The following is a 26,117-nucleotide window of genomic DNA, read 5'->3' as shown; positions in this document are numbered from 1 at the left end:
AATGGACTATTACTACCAAGGACAATCAAGAAAAAAACTTCTATCATGCCAAAACCTGCAGAAGAAACATAGTTTTGATGTTGAGGTTAGTATCTTGCAATAAAATGTAAGTTTATCTACATTTATCCAAATCTAATTCTATATTTTTGCAGGAGCCCATGCTGACACTCACACCCCACCTCCCTGCCTTGATCGGGCCTACCGTACATCTTACTGTAGAAATTATGTTGAAAACGAGTCTAGATTGGAACTGTGCTGTTAAAATACAAGTCATAATTTGTATTCTGAACTGGAATAAACTGATTGAAGCAATATGTTTTTAGAGGCAAACACACTCACACAGTTCTGGGTTGCTCATCTACAGCAGGACTGAGAAAGTATGTTCTTATCCAGTTTGGCACCACATACAAGACATGGTTCTCAACTATGGCATACTTAAAAAACAAGTACAAAAACAGACTCAATGCTGAGCATGACCTCTATGTTGCACTGTCAAAAACTGAGCCCAGAATAGACATGCTTGGTAAAAACGTCAACCTGTGTGATATGATTAATACGCTGATTAATTTTCACTCAGTTCAGAGTGAAAATTATTTATTGTATTTTAACAGCAACAGTTCCAACCTAGACAGAGTGTTTTTAATGGGGAAAAATAAACATGATTAGCTATTTATATTTCATTTCATTGTTATTTGTTTTTCTCTATATTGCATTTGTTTTAGGCATAAGGGCAATGAAATGTGCCAATATTTGCTTATAGTTGCATATTTTCATAAGTTTATGTCCCAGGAAAACACAGAATTTCTCATTTAGGCCCCAGGCTGAAAAAGTCTGGGTTTAACAATTTTATGTTTACCAAAATCACGTTTCCTTTGATTTTTTTATGCATCTATTTCTGAGTGTCAACTTATAAGTAATAAAACAAACGACCATTTATTGAACATTGTTACTACTTTTAGTAGTATCCCATGATGCATCGCCTTATTTTGTTGTAGTTCAGGGAGATGAGCGAGAGAACTGACAGACGTAGTCCTCTCTGTTACTGCAGACAACAGGAGCGTTTGACCAGCAGCAGCGACAATGCCTGACATGACAGAACGGATTTAGCCACTGTAGCAATTACGGCAACAATTTATATATTAGAGAATATCAGACGATATTGTAATATTGTTGAAGGTAGGTATCACGATATGTTATTACATTTATAAACCGTTTTCCACATTGATAACAGCAGGACCCCTCATCCATTGCACCTGTCTCTCGCAGAGTCTGGTTTTGTTAACATTCTCTAGCTAGCAGCAAGCTAGCCACATGAGCATAGCATTGTCAATGATTTATTGCTAAAATGAACATAACAACAGCTTCGAAATTTATTCGCGTGCAGCATCTTAGGTAGCGCTAGCTTCTGCACTCGTTGCTAACGTTAACGTTAGCTAACAGTTTGGTTGGCTAGCTAATTGTGACATGCCATGTGGGACTGGATATCAAGAATATAGCTACTAACGTTAGCTAGCTGACTTGGTGGTTGGTTGGCTACACAAAATGACAATCGTATTTACTAACTAGTAGGTGTACTAGATATTACCAGTTCAGCTATTTGGATTTGGAGTGCAATAAGACGATGTTGTTTACAAACAGGGCGGCCTTAACGAATTGTTATGGACTGATCATCCTACGTCTGAATTACAGTTAACATCAAATGAAACAATTAGCTAATGTAGCTAGATGCCTAGCTAACATTGTTGTCAAATAGATTTTTGATTGGAAAGTGATAGTCAGACGCGTGCCTGTGAAAGTCGGATCGGGTGCTGTCCGCAATGCAGGTGCTGAAACCAATATAAAACGACTATAATTTTGTCCTTGCATGAGGTCAGTTTGACTTGCTTTTCCATTCGGAGGAATAATTCTAATGAATAATAATTATTGCTCCAAACCCAACTGGCTACCTTGCTGTTATGGAGACAAGTGGATACATTTTTAATTCTGCACATTTTCTAGTAGAGCAATGCGGCCTTAATATCTCAATTGATTGTTCCAAAGCACATGGAAAGTTAGTTATATGAACTGGAACAAAGTATCCACGAGACAAAGATATTTGCTCAACACCCACCCTCCATAGGGTGACTTCATGATATTTTCAGCATACTAATTTGAGGCAGCACTTAGCTTGGTTAGGTGAATTGAAAGGGATTTTCTCAGTCTTAAGTGTGTGAGACTTCGACCAACCTTTTATCACAGGGGGTGTGTCTGTAGCGTTAATATCTGTTTAGCGAAGTATGGTAGCTAGTTTGTCTTGCTTCTGCAGTTCATTGGAGAGAGGGGAGGGGAGTTGGATATTACATTTTCTCTCCAAAAGCAACATTAATTTAGGATAACTGAGTATATCAGATCACTACAAATGGAGAAAGAGGGTGGAGGGTTGTTTGTTGGTGATGTCATTACAATGTGATATCATTAGAAAAGTAATCAAATGTTGTCACTGTGCTATGACATCAGCTGAGCTCTCAAGAACCAAGCCTGATGCTAGGAATGGGTTGTGCTGTGTGAGAGTGTCTGCCATCCAGGGTGTACAGGAAGGACTCAGGATTACTCATTTATTATAGATTATCTCTTTGAGTGCACCCTTTATGACGCGTCTCTCTCTCTCTGTGATTACTCGGCTGTGTTGGAGGTCAACTGGTGTCCTTTGCTTCTGTACACAATGAGAGAATTTGACATAAATCTCCTATCGCTGTAGAGCAAGCTTTGAGAGCCATCAGAGGTGACACAATTTATTAATGTTAGTAAACCGATGATGTAAGAGGGAGAAGCTATGAGATGTGTTATTGAAGCTTGCTTGCTAATGTATGCAGTGGAAGGCTCTCTCTGCACTCAGAGGGGAAAATCAATGTGCTCTCTACTCCCGGCCCAGTAGTGTTGTCTGGGAGAGGGTGGAGACAATGGGTCGGCTGCTCTGCTCTGACTGAGTGATGGTCTCTTACCTCACCTCTGGGCGCTGTCTCTGGCTGAACACTGGATGGAAGGACGTCCAAGGAGGGAGGAAGGGACAGGAGACGAGCGGACCCTGCCTGCTGCTGGAGACTGGCTGCATCATGCCGCACCCTGTGTCACTGTGACGTTTACTAATCTTCTCTGAAAGCATTCTGTACTTAGCCTCCTCCTCACGCTTTGTGCACTGAAATGGAGGAGTAAGTTCCTGACAGAGTTTTTTTGTTCCTTGTTTTCCTAGTTTTTTTTGGGATGACATGTTGATAATGACCTATTCAGCCTATGAAATACCCATTGGCCTATTAACCTATTCATTTAATCAAATCCATACCGTGTGTTCTGAAATGTGTGTTCTCTTATATGGTATTTGGATTGGTATTCATTTGAGGTCTTTTTAATCCAGGGTCTTGTCTCATTAAAGTGTTGATGTTTATTTTAAGCAACATGCTGGTAAAGGGCCCAAGAAACCCAACAAAAATGCAGATGACTTGTTTCCCCCTGAGGTGTCTTCTTTAGAGACGTAGACTGCTCTCTATCTGATGATCAAATCAATAGTTCGACATCGGTGTGTGTAAGCCAATTAGAGTAAGCAAAAAGGTATTAGCCTATGTGATCCTTCTCTCCTTGCAAGAAATATAGAATTAGGCTGCATTGCGAATTATATCAGTATAAAAAAGGGTATTGACTGAGTAGTGACCAAGAAACTGTATAAATGTACTCGGTTCATTATAATTTCTAAATAGTTCCGATTTGGTTTGAGTCATTTTTAAAGTATACTGAACAAATATATAAACGCAACATGTAAAGTGATGGTCCCGTGTTTCATTAAATAAATCCCTGAAATGTTCCATGCGCACAAAAAGCTTATTTCTCTCAAATTTTGTGACCAAATTTGTTTACATATGTGTTAGTGGGAATTTCTCCTTTGCCAAGATAATCCAGCCACCTGACAGGTGTGTTATATCAAGAAGCTGATTAAACAGCATGATCATTACACAGGTGCTGGGTACAATAAAAGGCTACTCTAAATTGTGCAGTTTTGGCACACAACACAATGCTACAGATGTTTTGAAGGAGTTTGCAATTGGCATGCTGACTGCAGGAATGTCCAACATAGCTGTTGCCAGAGAATGTAATGTTAATTTCTCTACCATATGCCGCCTCCAACGTCATTTTCTAGAATTTGGCAGTACGTCCAACCGGCCTCACAACCGCAGACCACGTGTAACCATGCCAGCCCAGGACCTCCACATCCGGCTTCTTCACCTGCGGGAATTTCTGAGGATGGGGGCATTCTGAGGAGTATTTCTGTCTGAAATAAAGCCCTTTTTGTAGGGAAAAACTCATTCTGATTGGCTAGGTCTGGCTCCCAGTGGGTGGCCTGGCTCCCAAGTGGGTGGGCCTATGCCCTCCCAGGCCCACTCATGGCTGCACCCCTGCCCAGTCATGTAGAGCCATAGATTAGGACCTAATGAATTGACTATATTTCAATTGACTGAGTTCCTTCTATGAACTGTAACTTAATAATTGTAATCTTTTAAAATGTTGTATGTTGCGTATATATTTTTATTCACTATATATTGAGTGATCCTCACCCCAAAAGTAAGAAAAATCAAAGGCAAAGTAAAGCTGGTGCACATCCCAAATGGGTGAAAGGGGGAGCATTTAGGCTAAGCACTGAACCCCAGATGGTACGGCTCTTGTTTTGATGTTGTCTCTCTGTCATCTATGTTTGCAGGTCTCTAGAGCTGGTGTGTTTCTACTGCATCATCTGCCATGGCATCCCCCACTGGTACCCTAGAGAATAATCTGCACAGCGCCCAGAAGAACCTGCTCTTCCTCCAGCAGGACCATGCCAAGACACTGAAAGGTCTACATGCAGAGATCCGCAGACTACAACAGCACTGTACAGGTGAACATGCTGAACCTCAAACTGAACTTGAACTAGGGCCACTAGACCTAAATACATACACTTCACAGGGTTCGTACAGTCATGAAAATCCTGGGAAAGTATTGGAATTTGAAAATTGTGTTTTTCAGGCCTGGAAAAGTTTTGGAAAACAATAAAATCCTAAAATGTATTTAGGCAGAGTTTAAAAAAATTATCATTTAAAAAATGTGTCCATCAAATAAAAATCAACATATCAGCCAGAATCGGAATGACAATATTGCATCTGTGTTTGAGCACATCACTTGCATAGTGCGAGACTAGTTTGCCGTTGCTTATGGAGAGAGTGACAGTCGGACATTGCAACAACAGGTATAAAATATGATAGAGAACAGATTAACTAGGTAGCCAAATCAAAACATATATTGTACCCTCTAGTTAACTGTTTAGCTATTATTAGCATATATTTTGTTATGTCCCCAAAAACATTCCATTGACACTCGCGAAAAGGTCATAGAAAGTTGATTTTCAATATTTGACAACTAACAAACACCAAAATAAAATCTAGACCGTCAGGGAGAATCTAAAACTCCAAAATTATGCATTGATTTTGTTATATGTTTGATATTTGAGTCACTCAGATAGCCATAAGTCTTGTCAAATGTGTAGAATTTCAGGAAATTTGCTTAAAACAGCTAAACGTTGTCTTTGTGGCCAACAGGATAGCCTGTTTAGGGTAGGCGACCTGCCCTGGCCATGCCCAACATCTAATCCACATTTTGATCCAGAAAAAACCCTGCTCTCCACTAGAGCTGCTAGACAGGCTCTGAATAGCATGCTCCTTTATGCCACCACACCACTCCTGTCAGAGCTGAAGATGTCACTTCCTGGTCTGACGGTGACATTTGATTCTCTTCTCTTTTCACAGACTTGACATATGAGCTGACAGTGAGAAGTTCAGATCCAACAGGTAAGATGTTTAACAGGCGTCCTTTCATAACGTGACCCCAGGCACACACACTTGGCCTGACTTTTTCCATACTTAATTATTACATAGTAATACCATAGTTATTGAGAGATCACTACTTTTTTACTGGGGTGGGATCCAGACAGTTTATTTTCTCACAATTTTTCTAGATGTAATTCTGTGGGAACTCTCTCTGTTTTGACTTGACTCTGCTGTCATTGTGTAAGTAATGTCAGTACTGGCAGTATAGTACACTGTTAGACTGAGACATGGAATGTAGCCATTGATGTTTTACCACTTGTAGTTATTCTCTTTGACACTGATTTCACTTTGATTGGAAAACTTTTGAAATGGATATATTTTCAATGCCTCTGCAAACTATCGTACTGGCAGGTATATTGTTCATGCTATTATATAGCCTATGTGAACTAAAAAAATCGCTCTCTGCTTGGCTTCACACTGGCTGTTCGAAAACAGTGGCAGTGCCCGTGAACAGCCCAGGTACTAAAACCTGCAAAGCTATAAATGAGACTTTCTGCAGCAGAACAGAGGCCTCTGTATGTCTTAGCCCTGGGAATGGGAGAGAGCAGAAGGCTTGTGCTGTATCCTGGTAACACTCCCCCACCCAGGATGCGGTGCTCTGCGGCCGGGACCCCCTGCTGTTCAGGGCACTGTCCTCCTTTCACTGTCAGCTCACCGTCAAGCTCATAGCACAGCCCCCTCCCCCACGTTACCATGGACATGTCCCAGAGTCAAACAGAAGTCTAAATGATATACACAGGAGAACTGACAATGAGCATACAGTAGAACCACACAGAGGTCCAACTCTGGGATTTGACCACGTAGTAGACAGACTCAAATAGGAATTGAACATGAATCACAGGGGATCTGTGCAATGGGTAGAAAATATAGCAATCAATGTGATGATAGATATCCTGTATACGGTCAGTACTACAGAAATACTATTAACAATGGGCAGAAGTCAAGGCCCTCCCACCCTCATCTTTCAGGACATCATTACAGTCTTGATTAAGCAGCTGAAATAGCTTTATATACTTGCCAGAGAACAGTGAGCTGATACTCACACTTTGTAGCATCTCTAGCCATGGACCCAAGCAAAAAAGAATGATAAAAAAGCTAAACAAATCATGGTTCTGAAATCAGGCTTGATCGTTGATGTCTTTTGTGCTTTTGAATTATTGAATGGGAAATCAGTCAGTTCACTGTTACAGAATAACAGTAGGTTGTAAGACAGGTAACATATCTCACTTAATGTTACCTTGTGAATCCTGTAAAGGGGCTCTGTGCAGTGCAGACAGCGCAGTACTGTGGGGGCTATTTTCAGAGACAGTAGCAGGTTAGTGTGGGACAACACGCAGATTTCAGTGCAGGAAATTAGATGATATGTCACAGCACTAATGGACAGTCTGCGACCTACTTAGTGCAGCAGGCAGGGCTCAGTGGCTCAAAACAAAGACGACATCCCCTCTCTCGGCTGGTAAAGAAACACCAATCATGACCCCCCCCGCCCATTAAGCTGATAGGAAATATACCAGACTGCCCAGTATAGAAAATAGACATCTACTCTAGTATTCATTGTAGATGGGTTGTATTGGGTAGACATCATTATGTAGGCTCTACAGTATGATATAGGCCTATCTATCTGATACAGAGAGGTAATAGCTAGGCAATATCTGTACAGTAGCTGCTTGTGAATGTGTGTCTGATCAATGCTAATGGGGTGGGGTGAGGTAGGAGCTGTGTTGATGTGGTAAGGGGAGGATGAAGAGCAATGATGAAGGTTAGAGCAGTGCTGTGACCTTGCTATCGACCAGATATGTAATTTGAGACAGGAGCTCTTCTCTCTCTCTCTAACTCTCTCTCTGCCCACCGCAGATGAGTCTCTGTAGACCATCACTCACATCAGCTGACAGACTCAGTCCATGGTCAGTGGATATACTTACTCTAGAAGCACTAAAACAGTCATTTGGACTGCTCATGAATGTATTACTCTGCCATTTTTAAAGTCATGCCCCTTTCCGTCCTTGACATTTCCGAGATACAGGGCATCGGGAAGTATTCGGACCTATTGACTTTTTCCACATTTTGTTGTGTCACAGCCTTATTCTAAAATTGATTAAGTAGTTTTTCCCCCCCTCATCAATCTACAGACAATACCCCATAATGACAAAGTGAAAACAGGTCTTTAGAATTTTTTGCTAATTTATACAAAATAAAAAACTTAAATATCACATTGACATAAGTATTCCGAATTTTTACTCAGTACTTTGTTGATGCACCTTTGGCAGCGATTACAGCCTTGAGTCTTCTTGGGTATGACGCTACAAGCTTGGCACACCTGTATTTGGGGAGTTTCTCCCATTCTTCTCTGTAGATCGCTGAAGTTGGAGACTTATCTCCCTCACCAACTTCAAACATCTGCTATCTGAGCAGCTAACCGATCGCTGCAGCTGTACATAGTCTATCGGTAAATAGCCCACCCAATTTTACCTACCTCATCCTCATGCTGTTTATATTTATTTACTTTTCTGCTCTTTTGCACACCAATATCTCTACTTATACATGACCATCTGATCATTTATCACTCCAGTGTTAATCTGCAAAATTGTAATTATTCGCCTACCTCCTCATGCCTTTTGCACACAATGTACAGTGCCTTGCGAAAGTATTCGGCCCCCTTGAACTTTGCGACCTTTTGCCACATTTCAGGCTTCAAACATAAAGATGTAAAACTGTATTTGTTTGTGAAGAATCAACAACAAGTGGGACACAATCATGAAGTGGAACGACATTTATTGGATATTTCAAACTTTTTTAACAAATCAAAAACTGAAAAATTGGGCGTGCAAAATTATTCAGCCACCTTAAGTTAATACTTTGTAGCGCCACCGTTTGCTGCAATTACAGCTGTAAGTCGCTTAGGGTATGTCTCTATCAGTTCTGCACATCGAGAGACTGACATTTTTTCCCATTCCTCCTTGCAAAACAGCTCGAGCTCAGTGAGGTTGGATGGAGAGCATTTGTGAACAGCAGTTTTCAGTTCTTTCCACAGATTCTCGATTGGATTCAGGTCTGGACTTTGACTTGGCCATTCTAACACCTAGATATGTTTATTTTTGAACCATTCCATTGTAGATTTTGCTTTATGTTTTGGATCATTGTCTTGTTGGAAGACAAATCTCCGTCCCAGTCTCAGGTCTTTTGCAGACTCCATCAGGTTTTCTTCCAGAATGGTCCTGTATTTGGCTCCATCCATCTTCCCATCAATTTTAACCATCTTCCCTGTCCCTGCTGAAGAAAAGCAGGCCCAAACCATGATGCTGCCACCACCATGTTTGACAGTGGGGATGGTGTGTTCAGGGTGTTGCTTTTACGCCAAACATAACATTTTGCATTGTTGCCAAAAAGTTCAATTTTGGTTTCATCTGACCAGAGCACCTTCTTCCACATGTTTGGTGTGTCTCCCAGGTGGCTTGTGGCAAACTTTAAACAACACTTTTTATGGATATCTTTAAGAAATGGCTTTCTTCTTGCCACTCTTCCATAAAGGCCAGATTTGTGCAATATACGACTGATTGTTGTCCTATGGACAGAGTCTCCCACCTCAGCTGTAGATCTCTGCAGTTCATCCAGAGTGATCATGGGCCTCTTTGGCTGCATCTCTGATCAGTCTTCTCCTTGTATGAGCTGAAAGTTTAGAAGGACGGTAGATTTGCAGTGGTCTGATACTCCTTCCATTTCAATATTATCGCTTGCACAGTGCTCCTTGGGATGTTTAAAGCTTGGGAAATCTTTTTGTATCCAAATCCGGCTTTAAACTTCTTCACAACAGTATCTCGGACCTGCCTGGTGTGTTCCTTGTTCTTCATGATGCTCTCTGCGCTTTTAACGGACCTCTGAGACTATCACAGTGCAGGTGCATTTATACGGAGACTTGATTACACACAGGTGGATTGTATTTATCATCATTAGTCATTTAGGTCAACATTGGATCATTCAGAGATCCCCACTGAACTTCTGGAGAGAGTTTGCTGCACTGAAAGTAAAGGGGCTGAATAATTTTGCACGCCCAATTTTTCAGTTTTTGATTTGTTAAAAAAGTTTGAAATATCCAATAAATGTCGTTCCACTTCATGATTGTGTCCCACTTGTTGTTGATTCTTCACAAAAATATACAGTTTTATATCTTTATGTTTGAAGCCTGAAATGTGGCAAAAGGTCGCAAAGTTCAAGGGGGCCGAATACTTTCGCAAGGCACTGTATATAGACTCTCTTTTTTTCCTACTGTGTTATTGACTTGTTAATTGTTTACTCCATGTGTAACTCTGTGTTGTCTGTTCACACTGCTATGCTTTATCTTGGCCAGGTCGCAGTTGCAAATGAGAACTTGTTCTCAACTACCCTACCTGGTTAAATAAAGGTGAAATAAAAAAATAAAGATACTCTCAAGCTCTGTCAGGTTGGATGGGGGGGGGTGTTGCTGAGCTGCTATTTTCAGGTCTCTTCAGAGATATTAGATTGGGTTCAAGTCTAGGCTCTGGCTGAGCCACTCAAGGACATTCAGAGACTTTTCCCGAAGCCACTCCTGCATTGTCTTAGCTGTGTGCTTAGGGCCGTTGTCCTGTTGGAAGGTGAACATTTTCCCCAATCTGAGGTCCTGATCGCTCTAGAGTAGATTTTCATCAAGGATCTCGCTGTATTTTGCTACGTTCATCTTTCCCTCCATCCTGACTAGTCTCCCAGTCCCTGCCGATGAAAAACATCCCCACAGCATGATGCTTCCACAACCAAGTGTCACTGTAGGGATGGTGCCACGTTTCTTCCAAGCATGATAATTCGCATTCGGGGCCAAAGAGTTCAATCTTAGTTTCATCAGACCAGAGAATCTTGTTTCTCATGGTCTGAGAGTCCTTTAGGTGCCTTTTGGAAAACTCTAAGCGGGCTGTCATGTGCCTTTTACTGAGGAGTGGCTTCCGTCTGGCCACTCTACCATAAAGGCCTGATTGGTGTAGTGCTGCAGAAATGGTTCTCCTTCTGGAAGGTTCTCCCGTCTACACAGAGGAACTCTGGAGCTCTGTCAGAGTGACCATCGGGTTCTTGGTCACCTCCCTTACCAAGGCCCTTCTGCCCCGATTGCTCAGTTTGGCCGGGCGGCCAGTTCTAGGAAGAGTCTTGGCTGTTCATAACTTCTTCCATTTAAGAATGATGGAGGCCACTGTGTTCTTGGGGACCTTCAATGCTGCGGAAATGTATTCGTACCCTTCCCCAGATCTCTGCCTTGACACAATCCTGTCTTGGAGCTCTACGGACAATTCCTTCGACCTCATGGCTTGGTTTTTGCTCTGACATGCACTGGCAACTGGGGGACCTTATATAGACAGGTGTGTGCCTTTCCAAATCATGTCCAATTAGTTGGGACATAACATTTTTGCATCTGAGCTTCTAGAGTGTGTGGCTGTCCTTTATTTATTTTTTAAGTGTTCCACTCCGCTAGGCAGCACCTCGCCTAAATAGGTGTGCGTTTCTTTCGCCTCACATTTAGTTGGGTTTAACATAGGTGGTCTCCAAAGTAATACAAACATCTCAAGGATGAGCAATGGAAACAGGATGCACCGGAGCTCAATTTTGAGTATCATAGCAGAGTCTGAATACTTAAGGTAATTCTGTTTAGATTTTTTTGCAAACATTTCCAAAAACCTGTTTTCGATTTGTCATTATGTGGTATTGTGTGTAGATTGATGAGGATTTTGTATTTATTTAATGCATTTTAGTATAATGCTGTTACGTAACAAAATGTGGAAAAAGTGAAGGGGTCTGAATACTTTCCAAATGAACTGTAACACACGGTCGTTGTTAGAATCTTAAATTCACAAACAGAACTGGAGTTATAACTATTTTTAAATGGTATTCCCCCCGTTGCTCCTCCTTCTCCCGACAGTAGGGCTTGCTCCTTCCTTCTCCCGACAGTAGGGCTTGCTCCCCTCCTTCTCCCGACAGTAGGGCTTGCTCCCTTCCTTCTCCTGACAGTAGGGCTTGCTCCCTTCCTTCTCCTGACAGTAGGGCTTGCTCCCCTCCTTCGCCCGACAGTAGGGCCTGCTCTCCTCCTTCGCCCGACAGTAGGGCCTGCTCTCCTCCTTCGCCCGACAGTAGGGCCTGCTCCCCTCCTTCTCCCGACTGTTGAAGGTGCTCTGCCCAGTTCCTAATCACACAGATAATTGTCTCAACTGAACCTAAACTATGCCCAAACTAATTTCACACATAAGAACAGAGTAAATAAATTAAGTGAAGTATGATTGGGGAGAATGGGTGATTTGATGAGCGAGGGGAAGTGTACACTGCAGTCAGACGTCTTGATTCCAAGATGGCGTAGCAGTCAGACGTCTTTTTCCTCGTCTTGTCGTGTCCCGTGTATTTATATTTTTATATATATTTTTTCCGCATATATATATATATATATATATATATATATTATTATCTTAACCTCAACTTCAACATACTCTCCTGCAATCTGCCTCACCCAATATGGTGTGGATCTGCTATTTTCTTTACTTTTGAACCGGAACCCCCAACAGAAGCTAGCCAGCTAACTAGCTACTAGCTAGTAGTCAGCTAGTCACTGCTAGCGGTCATCAGCTAACCTTTAGCCCGGACAACTCTTGCCAGTCTGCACAGCTCGACTCAAAACAGAGCCAATCGAACTTATTTTTCTCCATATCTCCGGATTCCTACCGCAAGCTCTGAACCTTTTCACCTGGATCATCGCAGCTAGCTAGCTACTATTCCGAGTGGCCACTCCTGGCTAACATCTCTGTCCCGAAGCAAGAACCAATTATCCTGGAGCTAGCCTTTGCTAGGCCCATCTCCCGGCTAGCCGAAGAGGTCCATCAGCCACTCCTTGGGCTACAATACCTATTTTGACAATTGGCCTGGACCCCTTTTATTGCCGACACGGAGCCCCGCCAATTCCATCACGACTGGACTACCGACATAATCTGCCCGAGGGGGTTTTTCATCTGGCTCCTCCGTTACGACGCCCCATGAAAGCCCATTTGCTAGCCGCGGCCCGCTAGCTGTCTAGAGCATATCGGACTGTTAGCTGAAGAGGCCCATCGGACAAATTCTTTGGTCACTATACCTATTTCAGAACCTTTTACCACTCGGAGCCCTGCTGATCCATCACGACTAGTCTGCCGACGCAACAGCGCGAGGGGGCCACAACAGACTTCTTCCGTTGCGACGTCCCTCTAAGGCCCTTCCGCTAGCTTGCTAGCCCCGGCCCGCTAGCTGTCTGAATCGATGTGTCTCCAGCCCGCCGAGCTACTCACTGGACCCCTATGATCACTCGGCTACGCATGGCTCCCTTATGTCAATATGCCTTGTCTATTGTTGTTTTGGGTAGTGATTATTGACTTATTTCACTATAGAGCCTCTAACCCTGCTCAATACGCCTTAGCTAACCCTTTAGTTCCACCCCCCACACATGTGGTGACCTCACCTGGTTTAAATTGTGTTTTTAGAGACAATATCTCTCTCATCGTCACTCAATGCCTAGGTTTACCTCCACTGTATTCACATCCTACCATACCTTTGTCTGTACATTACGCCTTGACTCTATTCTACTGTGCCCATAAACCTGCTCCTTTTACTCTCTGTTCCGAACGTACTAGACGACCAGTTCTTATAGCATTTAGCCGTACCCTTATCCTACTCCGCTTCTGTTCCTTTGGTGATGTAGAGGTTAATCCAGGCACTGCAGTGTCTAGCTCCATTCACATTCCCCAGGCGCTCTCATTTGTTGACTTCTGTAACCGTAAAAGCCTTGGTTTCATGCAAGTTAACATTATAAGCCTCCTCCCTAAGTTTGTTTTATTCACTGCTTTAGCATACTCTGCCAACCCGGATGTCCTAGCCATGTCTGAATCCTGGCTTAGGAAGACCACCAAAAATGTCCATCCCTAACTATAACATTTTCCGACAAGATAGAACTGCCAAAGGGGGTGGAGTTAGCCTGCAGAGTTCTGTCTAAACTATCCAGGTCTGAGCCCAAAAATTTCAGCTTCTACTTTTAAAAATCTACCTTTCCAGAAACAAGTCTCAGAAACAACTCTCAACAAGTCTCAGCTGTGCCCTGGACACCATATGTGAATTGATTACCCCCCATCTATCTTCAGAGCTCGTGCTGTTAGGTGACCTAAACTGGGACATGCTTAACACCCCGGCCATCCTACAATCTAAGCTTGATGCCCTCAATCTCACACAAATTATCAATGAACCTACCAGGTGCAAACCCAAATCCGTAAACACGGGCACCCTCATAGATATCATCCTAACCAACCTGCCCTCCAAATACACCTCTGCTGTCTTCAACCAGGATCTCAGCTATCACTGCCTCATTGCCTGCGTCCATAATGGGTCTGCGGTCAAACGACCACCCCTCAACACTGTCAAATGCTCCCTAAAACACTTCAGCGAGCAGGCCTTTCTAATCAACCTGGCCCGGATATCCTGGAAGGATATTGACCTCATTCCGTCAGTAGAGGATGCCTGGTTATTCTTTAAAATTGCTTTCCTCACCATCTTAAATAAGCATGCCCCATTCAAATAAAATTGAACCAGGAATAGATATAACCCTTGGTAGACTCCATACTGCCCTTGACCAGCACAAAAACAGCCAGTGGCGTACTGCATTAGCATCGAATAGCCCCTGCGATATGCAACTTTTCAGGGAAGTTAGGAACCAATATACACAGGCAGTTAAGAAAGCAAAGGCTAGCTTTTTCAAACAGAAATGTGCATCCTGTAGCACAAACTCCAAAACGTTCTGGGACACTGTAAAGTTCATGGAGAATAAGAGCACCTCCTCCCAGCTGCCCACTGCAGGCTAGGAAACATTGTCACCACCGATAAATCCACGATAATTGAGAATTTCAATAAGCATTTCTCTAACGGCTGGCCATGCTTTCCACCTGGCTACCCCTACCCAGGTCAACAGACCTGCACCCCCCACAGCAATTTGCCCAAGCCTCCCCATTTCTCCTCCACCCAAATCCAAACAGCTGATGTTCTGAAAGAGCTACAAAATCAAGACCCTTGCAAATCAGCCAGGCTAGACAATCTGGACCCTCTCTTTCTAAAATTATCTGCCGAAATTGTTGCAATCCCTATTACTAGCCTGGTCAACCTCTCTTTCGTATCGTCTGAGTTCCCCAAAGATTGGAAAGCTGCTGCGGTCATCCCCCTCTTCAAAGGGGAGACACTCTAGACCCAAACTGCTACAGACCTATATCTATCCCACCGACCATTTCGATTCCCACCGTACCTTCTCCGCTATGCAATCTGGTTTCCGAGCTGGTCATGGGTGCACCTCAGCCACGCTCAAGGTCCTAAACGATATCATAACCGCCATCAATAAGAGACAATACTGTACAGCTGTATTCATCGACCTGGCCAAGGTTTTCGACTGTTGTCCGGACCTCAGGAAGTCTCTATGGCAGTGCCACAGGTTTCAATCCTCGGGCCGACTCTTTTCTCTGTATACATCACTGTATACATCAATGATGTCGCTCTTGCTGCTGGTGATTCTCTGATCCACCTCTACGCAGACGACACAATTCTCTATTCTTCTGGCCCTTCTTTGGACACTGTGTTAACTAACCTCCAGATGAGCTTCCATGCCATACAACTCTCCTTCCGTGGCCTCCAACTGCTCTTAAATGCAAGTAAAACTAAATGCATGCTCTTCAACCGATCGCTGCCCACACCTGCCCACCCATCCAGCATGACTACTCTGGACGGTTCTGACTTAGAATATGTGGACAACTACAAATACCTAGGTGTCTGGTTAGACTGTAAACTCTCCTTCCAGACTCACATTAAGCATCTCCAATCCAAAGTAAAATCTAGAATCGGCCTCCTATTTCGCAACAAAGCATCCTTCACTCATGCTGCCAAACATACCCTCGTAAAACTAACTCTCCTACCGATCCTTGACTTCGGCAATGTCATTTACAAAATAGCCTCCAACACTCTACTCAGCAAACTGGATGCAGTCTATCACAGTGCCGTCCGTTTTGTCACCTAAGCCCCATATACTACCCACCACTACGACCTGCATGCTCTCGATGGTTGGCCCTCACTTCATATTCGTCACCAAACCCACTGGCTCCAGGTCATCGATAAGTCTTTTCTAGGTAAAGCCCCGCCTTATTTCAGCTCACTGGTCACCATAGCAGCACCCACCCGTAGCACGCACTCCAGCAGGTATATTTTACTGGTCACCCCCAAAGCCAATTCCTCGTTTGGCCGCCTTTCCTTCCAGTTCTCTGCTGCCAATGACTGGAACGAACTGCAAAAATCACTGAAGTTGGAGACTCAAAACTCTCTCGCTAACTTTAAGCACCAGCAGTTAGAGCAGCTCACAGATCACTGCACCTGTACATAGCCCATCTGTAAATAGCCCATCCAACTACCTCATCCTTTTATTTATTTTGCTCCTTTGCACCCTAGTATCTCTACTTGCACACTCATCTTCTGCACATCTATCACTCCAGGGTGTAATTGCTATATTGTAATTTTTTCGCCACTATGGCCTATTTATTGCCTTACCTCCCTTATCCTCCCTCATTTGGACACACTGTATATAGACTTTTTCTATTTTATTATTGACTGTGTGTTTGTTAATTCCATGTGTAACTCTGAGTTGTTGTTTGTGTTGCACTGCTTTGCTTTATCTTGGCCAGGTCGCAGTTGTAAATGAGAACTTGTTCTCAACTAGCCTACCTGGTTAAATAAAGGTGAAATAAATAAAACATTTAAAAAATAATGTAATCACCAATTGTGAATGATGAACAGGGTGGGCCATTCTATTGTATGGATCTATTCTAATTATAATCTCAAGATGGTATGTATCCTATATCAGTCCACCGAATCCAAGCAGTCTTATCAGTCTACTCTGTCCTACTTAGAGTACACAGTGTGCGTAATTTACAATGGCAAGAAGACCAAGACGAATGGATCTACTTGCTGCATTAGCGTTGCTACAAAACAAGCCTGGCCGATTATCAGCACGAAATGTCCTCGCTGAGAGAGAAGGACCTACATCGGAAGCAAAAACACACCATGTCAGCACAAGCTGACAATAATTGACCATTATTTACATCTGTAGCTTCTGTCCTGATGTTCACTATTTATCAAGCACACTTTGCGCTTATAATGATGTTTAGTTTACTGATGTTTTCATCATTTCACCGTGTGTCTTGGTGAGTGGGGTATTTAAAAAAATGTGTTTGTCATTATAGACAGAAGCTGTTACCGCTTTCTAACACATGCTTTCTATGTCATAGTTGTAACAAAGGCACGTCCCTCTCCAGCGCTCGAGTTCGTTGGTTATTATTATTAGGCTGATTTTATTTTTATTCACACCTGTCACCATCAGCGCCTAATCGGACTCAATCACCTGCTTGATTACCTTCCCTATAACTGTCACTCCTGCACGCTGCTCCGTGTTTCTTGTTTTGTCCATGTTCGTTTTATTTATTAAATTATTCTCTCCCTGTACTTCCTTCCCGACTCCCAGCGTACACTTTCCAGAACTCCATGAATAAAATCTGTTGGACACTTGAATATTGATGTTGTTTGTTTTTACATATTTTTTACAGCCTACAGTAACATAAACAAATTAAAATGTTGTTATTATAAGTACCTATGTGCAAGGTGTGTGTGTGTGTGTGTGTGCGTGTGTGTGTGCGTGTGTGTGTGTGTGTGTGTGTGTGTGTGTGTGTGTGTGTGTGTGCGTGTGTGTGCGTGCGTGGAGGGTTGGATACACAGTATGTGTAGCTTATATTTGGAATTTGCAGTGTGTGTGTGTGTGTGTGTGTGTTAGGCCCAATGCAGCAGTTTTTATCTTAATATAATTTCGGGGTAACAGTTATTTACCTTACCTTTTAATTAAAATGGTCAAAAAGAATCAGAAATAGCTTCTTAGCAAAGAGCACATTTTCAAGCAGGAATTGTACAATTTTTGTGTACCTATGATAAAAATTACAGACCTCTACATGCTTTGTAAGTAGGAAAACCTGCAAAATCGGCAGTGTATGAAATACTTGTTCTCCCCACTGTACATATGTAGGATGTTAATTTGACCAGATTCTCACAGCAGGAAAATAATCCTGCAGTAACAGGAAATGTGAATTATTGTCTGGATTAGAATGAATTGACAATTATATAGGGGTTGCAACATTTTTTGTTGAGGCAAATCAAGTCTGACATTTTTAAGATGAAATTACTTTCTTTAGAAGCATTTTTTAACCTTGAATACACTACAAGTTTGCATTTCCTGCTGTGCAGGAAATTTCCTGCAACAACAGGGTGGTCAAATTAAGATCTTATATCTGTACACAAGCCTACAGTATGTTAACTGCAGATGGCAGCCCTACCAGACAAATAGCAAAACAGCCTTGTTTGTACTCCTGATGGAATATTTTGAGAGGAATGGACAATGTTTTCTTGTGGATCCAAATAAAGCAGGCTATGTGAGACTATTTTGTGTGTTTCAACAGGGTGTAGATTTCTGATGGTTGTGTGAATGTGCATGTTTTGTCTTCATATAGGGGTCTAACAGTGTGATTTGTTTGTGTGTGTGCAGACAGCAGTGAGGCACGCTGCAGGGAGCTACACAGTAAGTGTGAGGAGCTTGAGGCTCAGCTGAAAGTGAAGGAGGAGGAGAACACTGAGCTGCTGAGGGACCTGGAGCAGAAGAATGCCATGATCTCTGTCCTAGAGAACACCATCAAGGAAAGGGAGAAGAAGTACCTGGAGGAGCTGAAGATGAAGAGCCACAAGCTGGCTGTCCTGTCTGGAGAGCTGGAGCAGAGAGCCAGCACCATTGCCTACCTCACCTCTCAGCTCCACGCCACCAAGAAAAAGCTCCTGGCAGGCAGCTCCTCTGAGGCCAGCCCCAACGTCAGCCCTGTGAGCTCCTACAAGCCCACCCCTCCCAAAGCCAAGGACCGTCAGTCTGGCCCTGAGACCCCTCTACGCCGCATGAAGAAGAGCCTGTCTCAGCCGCTGCACTCTGAGTTAACCGAGCTGTACCGGCTGGGTTCTGACGGGAGGAGGATGGTCCTACGGGAGGCGGTGGACGCCATGCCCGACCCCACCCCATTTCTGCAGGCAGCTCGAGACACGCCTGATCTACAGATGGTACGAGACCGGCCTGCTGTCATCCCCCCCATCGCCTGTGATCGCTCGTCCAGCCCCCGCCACAGCCTGGCACGGGACCGTCAGCACCGGGCACACGTGGGCGTGGCACACCGCATCCACCACAGCACCCCTCCACTAGCGCCGTCTCAGCCAGAGGTGGAGATGCTGGCTGTGGACCAGGTCAATGGGGACAAGGTGGTGAGGAAGCGATCCGGGGCGGACAGAACAGTTTAACACACGACAAGAGCGAGAAGGAGCATCACCTACTCTATAATCAGCTGCTTTTTATGCAATTCTGCAACGAGCAAAAGAAAGTCAAATGGGATACAGACAAAAAAAGAAAAATGTCACTTTCTTCACTTCAAAAGAACGTTTTTAATATGTAGACACGGACTACTGTAAGCATGCCAAATGTTTTGTTTTGAAACCCATGTGACTTAAACATCCTGTCCTTTTTGCATGGTCTTTCATCTCACTCCATCTTACATCGTGCACATAAACTTCTCCGCCAAACATCTGCATTATCGCCTGCTTACCCGGTGAATCCAATACACATCGTCATAGTTAATACTACAGTTAAGTTATCCATACTTCATCTGGTCAGCAATACTGTCCAGACAGATAAACAAGCTATATGAAGTCTGCAGCTACGTACATGTTATAGAAGTTAAACTTATTAAACTAATACTCCCTGAATGTTTTTCATCTTGTGATGTTAATACATTAACAGAAACAAATCACACAAATGAATTGGTAATTGTCTAGTTCTCACACAAATGAATTGGTTACTTGTCATGGGCATTTCTAAGACATAATCTACACAGAACTGTCTGACCTATGTGTCCGTGATATCTGTAAATATCTGTAAATCCATCACATATTTTTATTTATTGTTTTGTTTTACTTTTAATATAGAAAAAAATACATCTCAAGTATGGAAAAGTGGCATAATCACTTATTGTCATGCTTCTCACATCACACTTACTCGTCCTTGAATACTATGTCTATGACAATATAATAAAGCAGTCTTTTTGTTACTAACGTGGTGTGTGTTGGGAAGAATCTAACCTCTGTCACAGGCTTTCACCATGTCAGCGAAGCCTGGAAGCAGAACTTTGGAAGAATCTGAAGCGGAAACTGCTTGAGGTTTCAGGCTGCCAGTGGACATAGGGTGAGAAATAGGTCATTAATAGATGTGTTTTTTTTCAACTATTGAAACACTGAGTGTGGACAAAAGAATACCAACATTTTCACACTGTCATGCTGTTATTCTAATAGCACAAGTAATATAAAGTAGGTATTTGATCATTCATATAGATTTGGTCTATTATTGGTAGTAATGTGTGGGATACATCTTTCTGTGTCTAAATGAAAACGACTAGTTTCCACAAACACTCATCAGGTTTGCCATAGACATTGGCAGCCCTGCTTACTACTTTACATCTGTGTCACACTCTGCCCATGAGATTGGTTTTCCAAGAGACAGGTTCAGATCCCACCTGTGTGTAGTTGACATGAGACAGGGTCACGGTCTCATGATGAGGTAGCCCTTCATGCGACTTCAAAATCAGTGTCTCCCTCCTTCCCTCTAGGGAATGACCTATTGGGCTAACTGTTAAGACATTGGTTTCTTCTGTGGAAAATCCGGTTTCAGATCCCGGCTGTGAATGGCATCCAACGGTGGGATCTTCTTTCGTGGGAGAGGAGGTCAAAGGGGGGTGAATGTAGCGGACATTAGTTGCACTCAAAGTCTCGTGATGTAGCCCTGCCTGTTACTTCTAAATCACTGTCGCCCAAAAGGGAACCAAGACGTTGGTTTCTTCGGTGGGAGATTGCGCCCGTGAGTCATAGATTTGCACTCTGTTACTCATTCGAATTCCCTCTTTCCAGAAGTCTGCTCTAAAGCCAGCAGAGGTCGTCTTTTCACAGACAATGGTGAGCCAAATAACAAGGCGAATAGATGTGTGAAACAGACAAGCACAGCATGAGTGACGTCTGGAGGCAAGATATGTAATAAACAAGTGATCATACTGTACTGTACAAATTCAATCCCTAGGTTATTTATGAAGAAGAGGACTGGCCCAACTAGTCTATATAGTTCATATTCTACGTATTGTTTTAGGCAGAAAAGGGCTCCATGTTGTATCAGAGAAGGTTGGAAGATGTGGAGAAAGACAGTTTATGGGGATGGAAGAAATTGTGGGCCGTTTTTGACATGGAAACTCTTAATTTACAATACTTAATGAGTGAAATAAATGCAATTTGCTTAGGACCAATCCAATTGAATTACTCGTGGAAGTGTTTACCTCTAGCCTACATTTCCATATCTAGACACAAGATGTCACTATACTATCAGTACAGACTGGCAAAACCAAACATGTATTTTAAAATACCAAATGAAGCATAGGATAGAGAACAAAGGCCTAGAGATTGAGGAGACACAGACAGATAAGGGCTTGAACCATGTAACCATAGGGTTACAGAGCAAGTACACTACCTCCTGACATTTAGGCCTACAGATCCAGACCTCTTGGCAGAGACAGTAGCAATTTTACATGACAGAGAGAGATGGAAGAGAGAGCGCACGCAGTTAGAGGTGCAAACATGGGAAACCAGAGATAATCCCACCGCTGCCATCAACGTGGCGAACATATCAAATTCGCTATGATAAAGTCAAGTTCTTAACAAAAGTCATGTGTAGAAAAATCCTCTGCCGCGAAAGTGGTGCTTTCTGTTAGGTTTATCTCTATAGCGTACTATTTTATCTTAAAGTTGTGGAGCAACAGTCCAGTGCTGTGATGCACACACCGCAGGCTTTTCTCCCGGACTCGGCTTGGGTCTACCGAATGTAGGCTAAGGAAATTCAATGGAAATGTTCAGATCAAAGCGTTGAAAATGACCTATTTCATGCAAATATTTGTTTATTTATTTGATGAGTAAAAAATATAGTTGATTTCGTTCATTTACATGAGCAATATTTTGCTGTTTTTAGAACAGACTGTTCACCGTCGTCTCATTTTCACTTCAGCGATGCAACATCTTCCTGTCATTTTTCCACAACGCAACGCGATTACGCGCGCAGCCAAGGTAATAGTAGAGATTTTCTTGGTCAGCATCACAGGTGCTCGTGGACCGTTGTGCGTAATTTTCGACCACTTTTGCATGTTCAGTTTATGAGCGAATTAATTGAATACATCTAAGGGGGAAACCACCAGACCAGTCCTATAGCAATAATGGCTCCGCACCTCAAACGTTCGGGTGATTGTAATTGGGGCATGTGTTTTATTGTTTATCCATAGCAGGCTGTCGGAGTTCGGATAAACTGAGATGCATAGAACGGAAAAATGCAAATAATTGGAAATAACACCCGGCACTGCTTGATTATAAGGCAATTCATCATCTGAAATATATTTTTATTTGTAATTTATGGGAGGACATATCACATGTTTGAATAACGCTACTGTCCTGAAGAATCGAATACCGATTTTGTAAGTATTCCTGCGTTATACTAAATCACAACCTATGATTTGATTTGCGCCTGTGTATTTTTGCTTGAATTTGCAATAGGCAACATTCGCCTCGATCACAACCTACAGGTCTGTCTGCCGACCAAAATAGGCAATCATTGCAAACTCGACGGGATTAGAACAAAACCTCGATTATTATTACAATGGTTTATCGAGCCCAGCCAAAATTGTGCTTGGACGTAGCTATACTTAATATATATATATATATATATATATATATTTTAAATGTATAATTAAGATCTCGGTAGCCTAGTATGTGTTGGATTAAGCTATAATTATATTCAGCACATAAACACTTAAGAGCTGAATAAGAATGCGAACCCTATATCGAAAAAAAGAGACCTCGATAATATTGTAGAATACCGTTGAGGAATATCGTGCACATGATTGTAAATAATTAATGAATAAGATGTTGTAAATAAATTCCAAAATGAAAAGATAACGACTCAAATCATCCTTATATTGCTGTTGATATGCTAACATATACATTGTGTCACCATACTACCTAGAAATAACTATGCAAAGTATAGGATCCTGGAGCAGCATGCTTATTATGGAGTAATAACACTGTGAAGTATTAATGGTATCCTTTGAATGTATTTAAATCATAATGTTTTTGTTGCCATTTTTCCTTTTAGTTGAGTCAGCTCAGGACAAATCCTACCAATGTGCATTTTCTATCTGTTTTTTTTATGTCACATTCTTTCCTGTCTCCTGTCTGATTTAGAGTGTATATCCCATGTTCATCTGCTTGGGTTTTCTGAGACTGCTCCGGTTGTATACTTCTGCAAAGCTCATCAACATCAACATCATCTGCCACTTCAAACACATCAAGCCATAAGAGGAGGGAGCTTAGCTGCTTTTGGCATTTCAAAAAGAGGCTGGTTAAAGAAACTGCAGTGTAAAAAAGTACCTTCAGGATGACAGTGAGTTTCTTCTAAGTGAACTAGATGACTCCACTGGACCTGTGCCCTGGAAACATCACCATTTGACCGAGGACTATCAGAGTGACTGCTGACATCAAAGTTTTAATTGTTGTTTTAAAAAAGAAGAACAAATGCTTGGGCATCTCTGGTGGCCTGCTGGGTAGCAGTGGTCTTCTTGTACCGTAGTAGCAGCAGCTGAACCACGGTTGCCATAGTGGAACAATGGCACGGCCAGGCTCTGGGGTGCTGGTGTCGGTCAACGGGCTGGGGTACCCTCCTCAGAACCTGGCCCGGGTGGTGGTGTGGGAGTGGCTGAACGAACATGGGCGCTGGCGGCCCTACAGCGCGGCAACGTGCCACCACATAGAGAACGTACTGAAGGGGGACGTGCGGGGGACTGTGGTCCTTGGACAGGTGGATGCCCAGCTGGCCTCTTACATCATCGACCTGCAGTCCATGCACCAGTTTAGACAGGACACAGGTAAGAACCAGTCAAAACATCTGTGTCGTTCATCATAATTATCATGTGATGCATGTGGGGTCACACACACTTATGTAGCTGTATTTCCCCATTATGAACTTCAATGGTAGACTAGATGAACAATGTAAAAGGTGCAGTTCATGCTACAGCATGCTGTACGTATTATTCAGATGTTCATTCTTAGCCAATAGACCCCTCCATTATGGTGTACATTTTCTTTGCAACCTAGCTCAACAAGTTAATATGGAAACCACCCTTGAAGGATGTGCATCTATTTCTGTATTTTCCATACAACCATTTGCGATATTAGCATCTTGGTAGGGGAAACTCCCCCCAATTTTTTGTAGATGCATGCCAGCAAAGCCACAACACAACACTAAACAATACATTAACTGCGCTATGACAAGGCCAAGCGGTGCCCACAAACTGTTAGTGCCTACATAAAGCTGTCCCAACAGCAGAGCTTTCTTTCCAGCACCATGGAGTGAATCCTTACCACCGCTACACCTGGCTATCAGCGGAGCCTTGTCTGGCAGTGAAACAGTTCATTCAGCCTCGTTTACAGCCTTTTTTTTTAAACATAGCTGATATGGCTGACCATTTCTCACTGGCATATTACATCATTTATGCAGCAGCATATAAGACATGGGACTCACCTTGTTGTCCTTCGTTGGAACATTTTGTCATCAAAGAAAAATATTATGGGGCTCAAAAACATTATGGGTTGCCACTGCGTACAACAAATTGAATTGAACTCCTTCGGGAAGTCAGGCGAGAGATCCAAATGTACTGGGACCTATCTGAACCACAGGTTGAGATGGGTATTGTTGCTACAACAGAAGATGAAGCACTCCGAGGACCATTAATGCTCATCAGATGAAAAACAAGTTTAACAACCACGTTAATCATTACCTCATCTTCTACGCTTTAATGTCATGACCTTGCCAAAGGTCACCTTGAATGAGGCAGCCAAGCATTTCAAGTGATCGACTGCTGTATTCCTCACTCAATCCAGCGCCATAAAACAGAAAATACCGCTGGGTTTTTCATGCACACCAGTTTCCCATGTGTATCAAGAATGGTCCACCACCCAAAGGACATCCAGCCAACTTGGCACAGCTGTGGGGAGCATTGGAGTCAATATGGGTCAGCATCCTTGTGGAACACTTTCGACACCTTGTAGAGTCAATGCCCCAACGAATTGAGACTGTTCTATATTATTATTATTTGGCTCAGAAAACTTGGGGCCAAAGGTCACAATCCCAGCAAGAATCAACAGAAACATACTAGGCTTCTGATCGCCCTATAGGTTGTTTGGTCATTGAACTCACAAATGTATCCCACTAAGGTGTTAATTTGCCTGCCTGTGTTGCTTCTGTTTCTTGGACACGTTTGCTTCTCAGATGTGAGAGTGTTTTTGCCTAAGATTATCAAAGTGTTCCTGTCTGAGTTTTAGATGTCAATGCTGCCACAGTGTGTTGTGGGAGAGGATGCACGCATGTGGAGGAGGTCTCAGAAAGCTGTTCTGTCTCAGCTATAGAGAATCCTTTGACACCTCAATTAGCCCCGCAGGCTCATTCACCTGAACAATTAATGTATCATAGTGATTCATTAATTGATGAACCTTCTATGTCCCAATAGCCAAACCTCTATATTAACAGGGCATAGAACATGACACTGTGTCAGAGAGAGTGCTGGAGAGAAAGGGGAGGATAACTCATTGAGTTTTACTAGCTGGTGCATCTCTTTTTTCATAGAATATCAACTCACTCAGCATGAGCAAAACATTCTTGCTATCCTATATGCTGTGTAGCTTATGAGGATTGGCACAACAGAACAAATGCTACTTTGAAGTGAAATGAATTGTTCAGTTGGATGCAAAGTCATTGGTCTTCTATTGATAGTCACGGTGAAATCATGTTGGCTGGTGTGAATGTGACAAGGCAGTATCTTAGCATGGCTGCCTGTCACACTTGCCTAAAAGCCTAGGAAAGTGCTGTGGGTGATTTCTGCTGTCCTTGTCGTCGTGTCCTTTGATAGAATAGAGCTGCACATGTGTCTGAGACTGGGTGTCTGAGAGAGAGAGAGAGAGAGAGAGAGAGAGAGAGAGAGAGGAGCT

General features: G+C 42.8%; 2 protein-coding genes across 4 annotated transcripts in view; both read left to right on the top strand.

The window, feature by feature from the left end:
• The first annotated feature begins 1,012 nt into the window (after nt 1-1,012).
• LOC115139958 (coiled-coil domain-containing protein 92-like) lies at nt 1,013-20,101 on the top strand. The gene is made up of 4 exons (XM_029677868.2): nt 1,013-1,176; nt 4,727-4,900; nt 5,805-5,846; nt 18,508-20,101. The coding sequence occupies exons 2-4, from the start codon at nt 4,765-4,767 to the stop codon at nt 19,296-19,298; spliced, it is 969 nt and encodes a 322-aa protein (XP_029533728.1). The 5' UTR covers nt 1,013-1,176; nt 4,727-4,764; the 3' UTR covers nt 19,299-20,101.
• A 1,560-nt stretch (nt 20,102-21,661) lies between these two features.
• LOC115139957 (E3 ubiquitin-protein ligase DTX1-like) overlaps nt 21,662-26,117 on the top strand; it is a 76,935-nt gene continuing 72,479 nt past the window's right edge. The window contains exons 1-2 of one of the 3 annotated variants that reach the window (XM_029677867.2): nt 21,662-22,151; nt 23,319-23,998. In XM_029677867.2, the coding sequence (XP_029533727.1) occupies nt 23,740-23,998 (259 nt within the window). In that variant the 5' untranslated portion in view covers nt 21,662-22,151; nt 23,319-23,739. The other 2 variants (XM_065026599.1, XM_029677866.2) reach the window with 2 other exon arrangements.

Source organism: Oncorhynchus nerka, linkage group LG13, assembly GCF_034236695.1.
Source record: "Oncorhynchus nerka isolate Pitt River linkage group LG13, Oner_Uvic_2.0, whole genome shotgun sequence".
Classification (NCBI taxonomy): Eukaryota; Metazoa; Chordata; class Actinopteri; order Salmoniformes; family Salmonidae; genus Oncorhynchus; species Oncorhynchus nerka.
The sequence above is the reverse complement of the archived record's forward strand: the minus strand, read 5'-3'. Positions and strand labels throughout refer to the sequence as shown.

Coding starts and splice junctions, on each gene's coding strand:
- LOC115139958 (XM_029677868.2), top strand. CDS start 4,765: ATGGCATCCCCCACTGGTACCCTAGAGAATAATCTGCACAGCGCCCAG. Junction 4,901..5,804: donor ACTACAACAGCACTGTACAG/GTGAACATGCTG, acceptor CTCTTTTCACAG/ACTTGACATATGAGCTGACA. Junction 5,847..18,507: donor GAGAAGTTCAGATCCAACAG/GTAAGATGTTTA, acceptor GTGTGTGTGCAG/ACAGCAGTGAGGCACGCTGC.